The sequence below is a fragment of the Abramis brama genome (genome assembly GCF_963993115.1).
Source record: "Abramis brama genome assembly, chromosome: 12".
Lineage (NCBI taxonomy): Eukaryota > Metazoa > Chordata > Actinopteri > Cypriniformes > Leuciscidae > Abramis > Abramis brama.
This window is the reverse complement of record NC_139974.1, coordinates 33,195,144-33,208,798: the sequence shown is the minus strand read 5'-3', so window position 1 is coordinate 33,208,798 and position 13,655 is coordinate 33,195,144. Positions and strand designations below refer to the sequence as shown.

Below are 13,655 nucleotides of genomic sequence, written 5' to 3'. Positions count from 1 at the left end.
TAAAGATTTTTCTTGACTTTTTTTGTGTCGTTTATTGCAAATACTGTTTACTTGATTCTTTTTAATGATTTTCCCTTTATTTTCAGTCCTCACTTGCCCGCCAAGAGTGCTTAGAGCATGACCAACAGATTGTGGCCTTGCTCTCCATGGTAAGACACATCGAAGTCCGCCTTAAGCAGCAGCAACAACAGTCTGTTGGTCGTAGTCTCTCCACACTGGATGACATAATCAGACAGACGGAGGTACAAGCTTTATATTACAGCAAAATTTTTGATGTAACAGGTTCACCCAAAATTGAAAATTCTGTCATCATTTACTCATCCTCGTTCCAAACCCATAAGACTTCGAAAGAGATCTTCGAAACACAAATGAAGATATTTTTAATGAAACTTCGAAAAAGAGATCGTAAAACTAATCCACATGAATTGCGCGGTTTAGTCCAAATTTTCTGAAGAGTCATGATCGCTTATACGCTGAACAGATTAAACTCAGGCTTTTATTTACATATAAACATTTATCAGTGCACACATCAGATCTGGTAAACGAGCATGTTCGCTTGACGTGAGAACCAATGAGGTTCATTCTCGTGTTACGCAGCACGTTTAAAGCTTTCGCAAGAGGTTTGTTCTCGTGCGTCAAGCAGGTTCAGTTGACCTTCTGTTTATGTTCGCTGATCAATGTTTATATGTGAATTAAAAAAGTCTAAATTCAATATGTTCGTAATATAAAGTGTTTGTGTCTCTTCAGAAAATTACTTGGACTAAACCACTCAATTCATATGGATTAGTTTTATGATCTCTTTATGAACTTTTTGAAGCATCAGAGTGGTAGTTGGGTAGCTGTCAAGGGAGGGACAGAAATCATTAATATTTTGTTTAAAAAAAATCTTTATTTGTGTTCCGAAGATGAATGAAAGTCTTACAGGTTTGGAACAACATAAGGGTGATTAATGACAGAATTAAAACATTTTGGTGAACTATCTGTATTTTCATTAAATTCTTTTTTCAGGTTCTTTTCCTGGAAATTACTGACTTGGAACCAGAAGTGCAGAAGGAGACTAAAGCTGCCACACAGTTACTGGAGTCTCACCCTCAGGATGTTCCTCCTCAGCTGCTTATGGCCCTGAACAAAGATGGGCGAAACTTAGCCCGGGCTTACAGTGCATCCAGGGACCTTGCCAAGAATACTTTGCAGGGTTTACAAGCACAACGTGATGCACAAAACGTAAGAAAAATTCATACAAATTTTAGTTTAGAGGTTTTTCCATGCCAGAGCAGTTTCTTTTAAATCTCTTTGCACGGTTTTTATATTTTTGCAGGAAGCTGTAAGCAGTCAGCTGAAATCTTTGGAAGAGCAAATTGACAATCTTCTCAGGTGGCTTAAGGAGACTGAGACACAAATGCAGGAAGAAACAGGGGTAGATGGACTGACATTGGCAGAAATCACTCGTAAACAACAGTTGTGCAAGGTAAAACATCAACAGTGATAATTGTAGTTATAGTGATGGTATCTTTTTCAGTCTTTCATTTTTCTTTTTTTCCCCCCTACAGCATATACAGAATTCTCTCGCTGCCCGATCCAATGAAGTCAGCAATGTGGCTTTCAATATTCAGGTGTTTATCTCTGAGCATGCACAGGACTTGCTGCCTGATCAGAGCAGGCATCTCCTTGGACAGCTGGAGAAGCTACAGAGGGTCTTTCACCAGGCTGTTGGTCTCAGTCATGCCAGGGCAGAGGCACTATCAGCTCAGCAGACGATAGAGAATGAACGAATGAAGAAAGAACTGAAAGAAAAAGAAGAGAAAATGGAAAAAGAAAAAGAAGAGAAAATGGAAAAAGAGAGACAAACAAGGGATAGAGAGGTTTGCAAACAGATGAATAACTGCTTGTGCTGCTATTTTAAGAGCAAGAATATTCCATTTTACTTTTAACTTAACTGATTCACAATCATTCAGTTGTGATAAAGGAAAATTAATAATGATTAAAGGAAAACCACACTACTGATGCATGCATGAATACTTGTTAGCATGAATGCTGCATTTTAAAATCAAAATGATCTTCATGTGCATGTAAATTTTAGTATGTTCTACTTGTTCAGTTAATTTTATAGAGCCAGTATTGCTGATAATGCTGATCTTTTGTTTTAATAATGCTTCTGCAGGACTCCACAATAATGACTTGTGTTTGCTGGCCCAGTTAAGACAGTAGTTTAGATTTCTAGTTGCCTTACTAGCATTTTTTTAGCAACATATTTTTATGTGTCAAGAAAAATAAGTTAACATAATAAGAAATCTTTATATAATGTTAAATTTATTTATTAAATAATATATATTTATTCAGAAATACAACAACAAAATTGTTGCAATTATAAATTATTAAATTTGCAATTATACCTGAAAAATGTACAGCTAAAATATATTGGAAATGTATAGCTATACAGTACATACTGTGCATATGCTACTGTCACAATATTCATACTTCACCTTCACACTTTTTTTAGTAAATTATGCCATGTGGTGCAAAATCTTAATGCTTTTGAACATGTATATAATTCTCAACCCATTCTAACTGATGGTTTCAGTACTATCACAAGTCATAGTTTTGACAAAACCTCATGCATGTTATCCAGCTAGATAACTATACCTTATTTAAATAAACATAATTCTTTATTATTGAGCCCTGTTCTGTAGCCACCTGCATCTAGCTGCCTGTGTATGAACATAACATGTGTGTATTAACCTGTCTGCCTTGCTCTTACAGATTGCCTCAGAAGACACATTTGGAAAAGGCTAAGATTTAAATGTAGCCTCACTGTATAGCTTGCTTGTTTTTTTAGAGAGGAAAATATCCAGCTTTTATATTTTGTCCTAAGGTCTTTGTTATTGTTCTGCTTCACTGGCCTGTTGTGTGTTTTTGGGTGCTTTGTGTGATGACTTTGGACACATCATGCTCAACGAGTGTACATTGTTTACTTTGTGTGAAACCTGGCATATTTATAATTGTGAGAGTTTTGTGGGGTTAAAAGAAATATATGATGAGCACTTAATTATGATTATAATAGACCAAATGCAAAACTTTTTTCCCCTCACTTTTCTTACTCCCTTTCTTATGATGGGATATAGGTTGTGCAGCAGCAGAAGGCAGAATGCTCTCAAAAACTGGAGAATCTCACAATGTGGTTGGCGGGGGCTGCCAGCCTCCTGGCCAATCAGAAAGTTGGGGTTGAGTCAGATGATGTGAACGCGTTAGAGCAGAAGCAAAGAGAGCTAAAGGTGAGAAAAAGAGAGACATCTGACATTCACTTATCTATTGTCTGAGAAGTATTAATGTATGATTACTGGCAAAAGGGGGGTGGGATATGCATCTGTAGTACATAAAACATTGTTACTGTTTGTACCCTTTAACTATAGGAGGCGGAGAAGGACCTTCAGATCAAAAGTGACTTGTTGACTGATACTATCCGCTCAGTGGAGGAGTTCCTGTCTGACCGGGGTGACAGTCTGAGTCCTGAAGAGAGGGCTAAACTACAAGGGGCTCTTTCACAAATGAAGGAGCAGCACAGCTCACTTACAAAATCAATCCAGTCCTCACTAGCTCAAGTAGACACTGCCATTGTCACAACACTGCAGCAGAACACACAAAGAGTAAGCTGTTCACATATCATTTCTTTTTCAATTTGTCAGCGTGTATTATTCATTTTTTTACTCATTGTCATTGCCAAGGCTAAAGCAGAGGAGCAGATGCAGGAGACACAGGAAAGTATAGATACACTGCTCAGAGAATTGTCATCATTGGACGACTCAAAGAGGAGGTCATTTGGTGACAGCGTCACTGACACCCCGACATCAGTAACACAAGAGAATGCTCTGAATTCTCACAGAGACGTGCTTCAGGTCAGATTCTTAAATCACTGTTAATAATTCTCAATGTTTTCTCAATAATTCACAATGTTTTACCAATATGGTAACTCCATTCGAAAGTGCATTAATGTTCTCAGTTCTAAAGTAAGTTCAGTCAGTTTTAGAGTTGTAAAGTAAGTTTACTCAGGTCTATAGTTCAGTTTTAATGTTGTAAATTAAGCTTAGTTAATTCTAAAGTCAGTTTCAAAGCAAGTTCATTCAGTTGTAAAAGTTCTAATGTCAATATTAAAGTCAGTTTTCAAGAATATTCAGTCAATTTGAAAGATTTCAGTTTAGTCAGTCAAGTTTGCAGTGCTGTCTTCCCTTTGACATTTTGGCTTTTCTTTATTGCACCAGACCGAGCTGCAGCAGTTACAAGCCCAACAGGCTCACCTTCAGCAGGTGGCCCAGTCTGTCCGCTCCCTCCTGGAGCAACCCGACTCCAGTGTGCCACCAGAGGAGAAACAACGCTTGCAAGCAAAGCTGGACCGACTACAGAGTCAGCATCAGGAGCGTCTCCAGAACTGTCAGGACAGACTGAGGCGGGTAGATGCCCTCACAGACGAGTTTGCTAAGTTTGTGCAGGAGCATGGAAACCTGGGAACATGGCTTGATCAGAGTGAGCAAGAGCTGCATTCACTTGGGGATGGGGAAACAGATGGAAAAGGCCTAAAAGACAGGATAGAGGAGCACAAAAAGGTATCAAAATATACTGATGGTGATGTCTAACATTACAAATGTACTTCAGGACTTTAAGAATGTGTTTCTCTGTATTTTCAGCTTGCAGAAGATGTCATCTGTCACAAAGCAGACCTGCGTTTTGTGACCATCTCTGGTCAGAAGGTTCTGGATTCTGTCCAGGGGGCCCTGGAGAGGGTGGGCAGTACTGATCCAACTCTGGAGGAAACCAGACAGGTAGTGAGTGTCAAGCTCCAAGATGCCACACAGCGCTACAATTCCTTACACAGCAAGGTGGGTACAAAACAGAGCCTCATATTCTCTCAGTCTGCAATGACATATAACGTACTGAAGACATGCTGAATGTTTTGTGTTCTGTCTTTCAGTCCTCAGAACTTGGAACCCGTCTCTCAGGTCTCCAGGAGCGATACCAACACTACCAAGATGAGGCTGGTTCTTTAGACTCCTGGCTGAGCTCTCGGGAGCAAAATCAGAGTGTATTTAAACCCAGCGGAGAGCAAACAGACACCCAGACATTGCAGCGCACTCTCAGTACTGTACAGGTTGGATTATTTATTCTTTTCTAGTTCAAATATTTAAGGAAAGCTCACAAACAATTTTACCAGATAGATAAACTGGAAATGATCACCTAAGCAAATTTCCATTACCCGTAGGAATCCTCCTGATTAATTAGCTTTTTTCTCTCTTTTGCTGTCTTCTCTCAGCTGTTGCAGGATGAGTTGGCAGAGCGTTCGGTACAGCTTGAGAAGGTCAAGAGAGCAGGAAAAGATCTGGTCAGCACTCAGGAATCCCCAACTCTCAAAAATGCAGATATTAACAATATTACAGGTAATTTCATTCTTACTACCAGGAAATAACTTGCAAAAAGGAGGTTCATTCAAAAAACAGAACATACACTACAACTGAAAGGTTTAGTGCCTAAGATTTAAGTGTTTTTTAAAAGTTCCTTATGCTTACCAAGGCTGCATTTATTTGATAAAAAAAATAAAGTAAAAACAGTAATAATGTGGAATATTACAATACAAAATGACTGCTGTCTATTTTAATATATTGTAATATGTAATTAGTGGTTCCAGTGCATAGCGCTGAAACCCTATTGTAATTGTAAGAATTGTATTATTATTATTATTATTAATAGATAATAGATAATAGGTCAAACCGTAAGGCCTAGAGACCTGAAACTTGGAGGATTGGTGAGTACTCCCCCAGTCTATTCTGGGCCTTGCTCCGATCAGCCAGACGGTGGCGCTACAGTGACCAAAACAAAAAAAATTAAGGCGAATGGCCATAACTTTTGAACCGTTTGTCACAGACTCAAGTGTCCTGCAACATTTCAGTCGTACATTTATTAGTACCTGTTCAGTACCTGTCTAGCGATGTATGTTTATGTTGAAATATAATTAAATATTTTTTGTTTGTTTTTTTTAAACATCTATCGAATTGGCTAGTATGATTTATGTTTCACACTTCAGAACTTCCATTAAGGGTTTTGAGATTGAGACAGCCCTTAAAATGGCAGACTCCCTGATCAGTGCCCTGACTACTGAACTAGGGAACTGATTGAGACGCACCCTGTTTTTTTGAGCGTGTTTCACAACTCTCTGGAATATTAATTTTCGATTGGTCAATCAATGCACTCTGATGTAAAAGTATTTTATGATTGAAAGTATAATTTTCAGTTATCATTACAAAATAAACCCTTAGAAGTAATACAAGACTTGATCTCTATTTTATTTTGTGCTAATGACCACTTTACATTATTCCTTGCATATAATTTAATGCAATCCTCTTGGTTATTACAGATGCTTTGGAAAAGCGCTTTGAAACCCTGTCTGATTCAGTATCAGTGAGAGCCAAACAGCTTCAAACAGCTGTTGCCCAATCAGTCAGCGTTCAGGAGGGTCTTAAAGCACTGCTGGCGTGGTTAGATGGCCTACCGTTATCACCTGGATCAGTCCAGCCCACTGCTCAAGCAGTTCAGGATGCCCTGACACAAAATCAGGTATTTTGTTAAATGTACCATCATAATCATCAGTATCAGAGATCTTTAACCAGAACTTCCCCCGCCCCCCCACAGAAAATACGTCAGGAGCTTCTTTCGAGGCAGGGAAGCGTGGATGCCACCTCGGACTCTGTCTCCAAGCTCCTGAAGTCTGCAGATGCATCGACGGCATCTGGCCTGCAGGGGGCACTGCAGGACTTGAGCCAGCGCTACACTGCAGCCCAGGCCAAGCAAGCAGATAGAGAGACTGAGTTGCGGGGACTTTTGCCCAAGTTGGAGAGTTTTGAGCGCCAGAGCGCAGACCTCCGCAGCTTCACGCAGAGTCGAGAAAGGGCTCTCAGCCCAGTAGGCCAACCAGACTGCAGTGTGGATGACTACAGGCAGACCATAGAGGTTAGAGAATTAGGCCACAGATTTACATACTTTCTCAAAGATTACATGCTATTGGCCGATGTCTGAAGGTGTCATCATTTGTCTCTTTTTCAATAAAGGAGGTGAAATCAGAAGTTACCCAAGAGTCGGGTCAATTAAAAGCATTTGTTGAACTTGGTTCCGACCTAAGCCAATCTGGGATCCTTGCCAATGTACAAAGCCTTCTGGACACAACCAGAGAGGTTTCTGAGGACTTTGCACACTTGGAATCTAATGTCAATGAGAGGTGAGTGGAAAGAGCTGTGAAAACATTGCTTTTTTCAGCCAGTATTATTTTAGTGTTTTTTGTTAATATTTTGAATTAGCTTTTATTCTTATATTTTCATTTTTCATTAGTTTAATTTTTAGTCATTTTAATTTAGAGGTTTTTTTGTTGTAATATTGATATTTAGGTTTACTTTATTTTTATTTCAGTTTTAGGTTTAGTTGCTTCAACTTAATCTTATTTTATTTAGTTTGAACATTTCTAGTTTTCATTTAGTTTAGTTTAGTTTTCAAGTTTTTCTTCTAAAATTTTTTTTTTAAACTATTTTATTTCAGCTTTATTTAAATAATAAAAAAAAGTTTTAGTTTTAATTAACAGTGATATCCCTGTTTTCCACACATAACTTCTTTGTTCAGACTGGAAGTAGAATTAATGCTGTTATCAAACTCAGGATATTGTAATATTGTCCCCCTCAATGCCTTTGGCAACTATAAGCCATTAGCACAATAGTGAGTTTGTTCCAAGCTATTCTCTGCAATAGTTTCATTTTGAAATGTGCTGCCCTACCAACTCTAATTGCTTTGACATTTGACATGTGACAAAAATAAGAGTCTGAATGCTTTCTGCCATAAAAAAAAATTAAGATGACATACTGGGGCTCTAGGCATTTAAATGTACTTCCAGAGGACTCATAAATGAGTTAGGCATGTGTTCAAGTCTAAATCCACTCCACATATCTCTAGAAATACTTGTGAGTGGGAAGTGGGATTATTATAATATAAACTATATGTAAATGGTAGCATGTTAGGACATGACCTTCGACTCGCTGCTGCTAACATTGGTAGAAGGCATGCTGGCCTGGAGTGAAGTCTGGCTCTGGGTTATATCCCACACAATGTCCTGATCTATCACCATGACCTAAAATAGTAGCATCTAGTGTTGCCATATTAATAGGAGGCATAGTTAGCCAAAGATGTCTGGTGCTGTATGTTTAAAAGAGATTTTTCTGTTATGGTGGTTTAAAAGACCAATTCCTGCTGTTAAAGTTTTTTTTTTTTTTTTTTTTTATTAAAAATATTTTACACTAAGAAAGGAATAAGACATTTGAAAAATAAGATGGGGTTCACAAAAGCCATTTTATTTTACGTGGAACAAGTCGCCTCATTGGAGCCAGCATTGTGAATACTCACCATTAACAAAATCTAATCAAAACAGTTTTTTCATAGTTCATATTCATCTAACTTGCTCTGTGTCCTTCACAGATTTGATTCCATCCAGAGCTGCGGTCAGCAACTGGCGGAGTTTCGCTCGCGCTCTGGCTCCCTCCTCAGGTGGCTGCAGTCGGTACAAGAGCAACTTCCTGCCAAAGAGCCCAACTTAAGCACAGAAGGCCTGCAGAGAAGAGCACAGCAGCTTAAAGTAGGGCTGTAATTCTCTCTATTTACAGTGTTCTGACATCAGTTTCTGTTTTTAGTGAGGTGAGCTTTAATTAACATGTCTTATAAATTTGCTTGTAGGATTTACTCTCAGAATGGGAGACCCAAGGAAGCCAAGTTCAGGAGTTAAACAAGACCAGTTCACAACTTGAGAACTTGATTATTAACATCACAGCCCCCAAAAACAAGGCTGGTAAGAAGAACAACATTGTGGAGTTTCAGGGCTAATGTTCCTTTTCTTTGTCTGTAGCTATTACACCTAAAACTGAAAACTCTGTCATCATTTACTCACCTTCATGTCATTCAAAACCAGTATGACTTTCTTTCTTCCAGGGAACAGAAAATGCAAACTTATAGATCCCTGGCCACAAGAACGATAGTATTAATTTATTACCTTTTTTTCTTAATTATCTCAAACATTTGAATGCCAGTGTATCATGGTTTTCACAAATGTTTAGTATTAAGCAGCACAACTGTTTTGAACATTGATAATAATAAAAAAAATGTTTCTTGAACAGTAAATCAGCTGAATATTAATTATTAGAATATTTTCTGAAGGATCATGTGACACTGAAGACTGGAGTAATGGGTGCTGAAAATTCAATTACATTTTAAAATATATTGAAATAACTATTGTAATTATTGTAATAATATTTCACAATATTACTTTTTTACTGTATTTTCAATCAAATACAGTGTTTTAATACATCAAATACAGCAAATACAATGCAAACTTTGTGTTTTTTATGATTATTTTTTTATGCAGCTTTTGCATTCTTTTTGCTGCATAATAGCTCCTTTCCCTGTTCATTTGTTGTTGCATGGAAAAGAGCGACCAGTACATTATTCAAATGTGCTCCATGGAGGACAGAAAGTCATACAGGTTTGGAATGACATGAGGGTGACTTTTGGGCTGAAGTATCACATCTACCACCTTCCAGACTACTGATTTTGAGCATATTATGTTTGTATATGTGGCTCTGTGTTTAAATCCTCTGTGTTGAGTTTGTCTAGCTGCTTGTGTGTGCGTGTGCTGCTCCAGCATGCCTGTGAATTATTGTGGCGTTGTCTGAGCGTGTGTCTGTGTGTCTTTCTCCCAGGTGTTTCCCAGCTCAATGGTGCTTCCAGCCCCAACAGTGTAAATGGCATTCACACCTGTAAAGGTGAGCTTCCTCCACACCTTTAGCCAGTGAGCTGTGCAGCATCCTTATTTATGGAGTCTTTTCACTATTAGTCATTTGCATTTTCCGTTTCACCCCCAGGCGCGATTACTTCACATCTCTCTTCCTCACCCTTTCACTCAATCTCCCTATTTTAATTTGCATTGCTTCTTGTCCTGTTCTGTTAGTTTGCTTTCTAAGTATGTGCAGATTGGTGTCATCTGTCTTTGTCCGATTTGTCCAATCATTTAAGCTTTCTTTGACACTGGTGCAGTGCACATAAATCTGATACAAAGGACTGTTCAGACTATCTTTTTGCAAGGAATCTGTTTGTTCAGATAGTGTAGTCATTCTCTAGTGTATTGATTCCCATTGTAACGCTTTGACAAAACTGGAAGAGAGTTCAGCTGTCACTAGCTATGTTTCCAGCCACCTACTTTTATGTGAATTTTTGGATATCGCATAAAAAACATTAGATGGTAGCACCAAGATGCACATAAATTCTAAAAATGCACAAAAAATAACGCTCAGTTGAGGCGGATACATTTTTATCCGATGAAGAGACATGCACATAAACTATGATGGAAACACATTTACCGAATAAATAACTTGATGCGATGAGTTTGATCATTCTGCAATGCCTGAGCCAAAGTCTGTCATCAAAATGATTTGGTTTAATTCCCTCCCAGAATTCTCACGATTGCGTTCCCAAACACCAGGCATCCAAACGCAAAAGAAAGAGCCACAGTGGCTTTCCCAATTGCAACTTCCATTTTTATTACAGATGTTTTGCGCCAACTTCCCAGGAAGTGACGATTTTGTTCTCTTGAACACATTTATTCACAAATGTCTCTTTATTCGCAAATATTTTATGCAATATTCAAATTTTGCGTATAAGTTAAATTTGCAACTTTGATTTAAATTTGATATATATATATATATATATATATATATATATATATATATATATACAGTGAGGAAAATAAGTATTTGAACACCCTGCTATTTTGCAAGTTCTCCCACTTAGAAATCATGGAGGGGTCTGAAATTGTCATCGTAGGTGCATGTCCACTGTGAGAGACATAATCTAAAAAAATGTATGATTTTTTAACTATTTATTTGTATGATACAGCTGCAAATAAGTATTTGAACACCTGAGAAAATCAATGTTAATATTTGGTACAGTAGCCTTTGTTTGCAATTACAGAGGTCAAACGTTTCCTGTAGTTTTTCACCAGGTTTGCACACACGCAGGAGGGATTTTGGCCCACTCCTCCACACAGATCTTCTCTAGATCAGTCAGGTTTCTGGGCTGTCGCTGAGAAACACGGAGTTTGAGCTCCCTCCAAAGATTCTCTATTGGGTTTAGGTCTGGAGACTGGCTAGGCCACGCCAGAACCTTGATATGCTTCTTACAGAGCCACTCCTTGGTTATCCTGGCTGTGTGCTTCGGGTCATTGTCATGTTGGAAGACCCAGCCTCGACCCATCTTCAATGCTCTAACTGAGGGAAGGAGGTTGTTCCCCAAAATCTTGCAATACATGGCCCCGGTCATCCTCTCCTTAATACAGTGCAGTCGCCCTGTCCCATGTGCAGAAAAACACACCCAAAGCATGATGCTACCACCCCCATGCTTCACAGTAGGGATGGTGTTCTTGGGATGGTACTCATCATTCTTCTTCCTCCAAACACGTTTAGTGGAATTATGACCAAAAAGTTCTATTTTGGTCTCATCTGACCACATGACTTTCTCCCATGACTCCTCTGGATCATCCAAATGGTCATTGGCAAACTTAAGACGGGCCTTGACATGTGCTGGTTTAAGCAGGGGATCCTTCCGTGCCATGCATGATTTCAAACCATGACGTCTTAGTGTATTACCAACAGTAACCTTGGAAACGGTGGTCCCAGCTCTTTTCAGGTCATTGACCAGCTCCTCCCGTGTAGTTCTGGGCTGATTTCTCACCTTTCTTAGGATCATTGAGACCCCACGAGGTGAGATCTTGCATGGAGCCCCAGTCCGAGGGAGATTGACAGTCATGTTTAGCTTCTTCCATTTTCTAATGATTGCTCCAACAGTGGACCTTTTTTCACCAAGCTGCTTGGCAATTTCCCCGTAGCCCTTTCCAGCCTTGTGGAGGTGTACAATTTTGTCTCTAGTGTCTTTGGACATCTCTTTGGTCTTGGCCATGTTAGTAGTTGGATTCTTACTGATTGTATGGGGTGGACAGGTGTCTTTATGCAGCTAACGACCTCAAACAGGTGCATCTAATTTAGGATAATAAATGGAGTGGAGGTGGACATTTTAAAGGCAGACTAACAGGTCTTTGAGGGTCATAATTCTAGCTGATAGACAGGTGTTCAAATACTTATTTGCAGCTGTATCATACAAATAAATAGTTTAAAAATCATACATTGTGATTTCTGGATTTTTTTTTTAGATTATGTCTCTCACAGTGGACATGCACCTACGATGACAATTTCAGACCCCTCCATGATTTCTAAGTGGAAGAACTTGCAAAATAGCAGGGTGTTCAAATACTTATTTTCCTCACTGTATATATATATAATTTTTCTGCATGGCGTGTGTGGCTCAGTCAATAAAAAATACATTGAAATGCTTATTCCTCAGCTTGTATATCATTGCTTGGAAAAAATACACAAACATGATGCAGTTTTATAACTATTTGGCCTTGTCATTGGCCTGCTCTGACTGTACTTGCGTCAACATTTCTTCGCTCTTACCCTCAGACTTGACTGAGATCCAGGTGGCAGTGGCAGATGTGAACTGCAAGTATGAGCAGCTGGGCAGTGACCTAAGGGAGAGGAAGGGTAGGCAAGACGCCTCTCTTGACCTGCGGCAGAAGGCCAGGCAGAACACTGAGGCTCTCGTCCAGTGGCTAGGCCCCCGTGAACAGAGCCTTGCACAAGGACAGACCGCCTCTCCCTCACGGCCAGAGGTGGTGCGTGCTCAAGCCCAAGAGACCAAGGTAACATCTTAACAGAACTGAGTGCTTGACAGGGGTATCAAACTGCAGCCCCCCACAAAATATTTATCCTTAAATCCAGCCAGCAAATATATTTTCATTTTATTTTTGCTTTTTATGTTATCCCATAGTTTAAAAAAACATTTGATTTCATGTGATTACCTTGTGAATGAGCTGACAGATAGGTGTCTGTGTCCAGGTTTTACTTACTGAGCTTGCCGAGCATTCTGGGAAAGTGGAGGATCTCAAGAACATTCTGAAGCAGCTAATAAAAGATAATCCAGAGTCTCCTGAAGCTGAGACATGGAAACGTCAGCTTGAAGACATTGGTCAGTGAAGTGTTTTTAAATGTGGTGTCCTTACATACAGTGTTTTTAAATGCTTTTCCATTTATTGGACTAGAAAATGTAAGACTGAAAATAATGTGATGTCCAAGAAGAGCTCTGATCTTGACTTTTTCAGATCAAATATCCTGAACTTTTGCTATAAAACATTTTAAAGCATTCCATTTGTTGTCGAAGTGCAACCTGTTCAGGGAATTTATTTTATCCATTGTGCTTCATTTAAACAGAATAAACAAATATCAGACAATTGACTGGTCCTTTCTGCGAGTCACTAGAAATGAATGAAAATGCTCTTTGAAAAGAAAAAAAAAGTCTGCCTGAATGAACAGGAAATCAAGGGAACCAGATTGCTTTGTGTGCATTATCATAATTCTCTGTGGTTCTTGCTACGTTTAGTATCCAAGTAACTATTCGCAGTCACTCAAGTATATTTTAGATTCATGATTTTTAAATCATTAAAATTGGTCTTTGTGATATTTGTTCTAAATATT

At 38.9% G+C, this 13,655-nt stretch overlaps 1 protein-coding gene across 17 annotated transcripts in view; it reads left to right on the top strand.

The window, feature by feature from the left end:
* macf1a (microtubule actin crosslinking factor 1a) overlaps positions 1–13,655 on the top strand; it is a 171,386-nt gene that overhangs the window by 107,773 nt on the left and 49,958 nt on the right. For 16 of the 17 annotated variants that reach the window (XM_084130479.1, XM_084130478.1, XM_084130467.1 and 13 more), the window contains 19 exons: positions 87–242; positions 1,009–1,224; positions 1,319–1,468; positions 1,551–1,862; positions 3,123–3,272; positions 3,411–3,644; positions 3,723–3,893; positions 4,257–4,598; positions 4,680–4,871; positions 4,964–5,140; positions 5,303–5,426; positions 6,401–6,600; positions 6,676–6,993; positions 7,092–7,258; positions 8,500–8,656; positions 8,755–8,866; positions 9,774–9,836; positions 12,585–12,823; positions 13,020–13,149. In XM_084130479.1, the coding sequence (XP_083986605.1) occupies positions 87–242; positions 1,009–1,224; positions 1,319–1,468; positions 1,551–1,862; positions 3,123–3,272; positions 3,411–3,644; positions 3,723–3,893; positions 4,257–4,598; positions 4,680–4,871; positions 4,964–5,140; positions 5,303–5,426; positions 6,401–6,600; positions 6,676–6,993; positions 7,092–7,258; positions 8,500–8,656; positions 8,755–8,866; positions 9,774–9,836; positions 12,585–12,823; positions 13,020–13,149 (3,610 nt within the window). The remainder of the gene's footprint in view (positions 1–86; positions 243–1,008; positions 1,225–1,318; positions 1,469–1,550; positions 1,863–3,122; positions 3,273–3,410; positions 3,645–3,722; positions 3,894–4,256; positions 4,599–4,679; positions 4,872–4,963; positions 5,141–5,302; positions 5,427–6,400; positions 6,601–6,675; positions 6,994–7,091; positions 7,259–8,499; positions 8,657–8,754; positions 8,867–9,773; positions 9,837–12,584; positions 12,824–13,019; positions 13,150–13,655) is intronic. The other variant, XM_084130476.1, reaches the window with a different exon arrangement.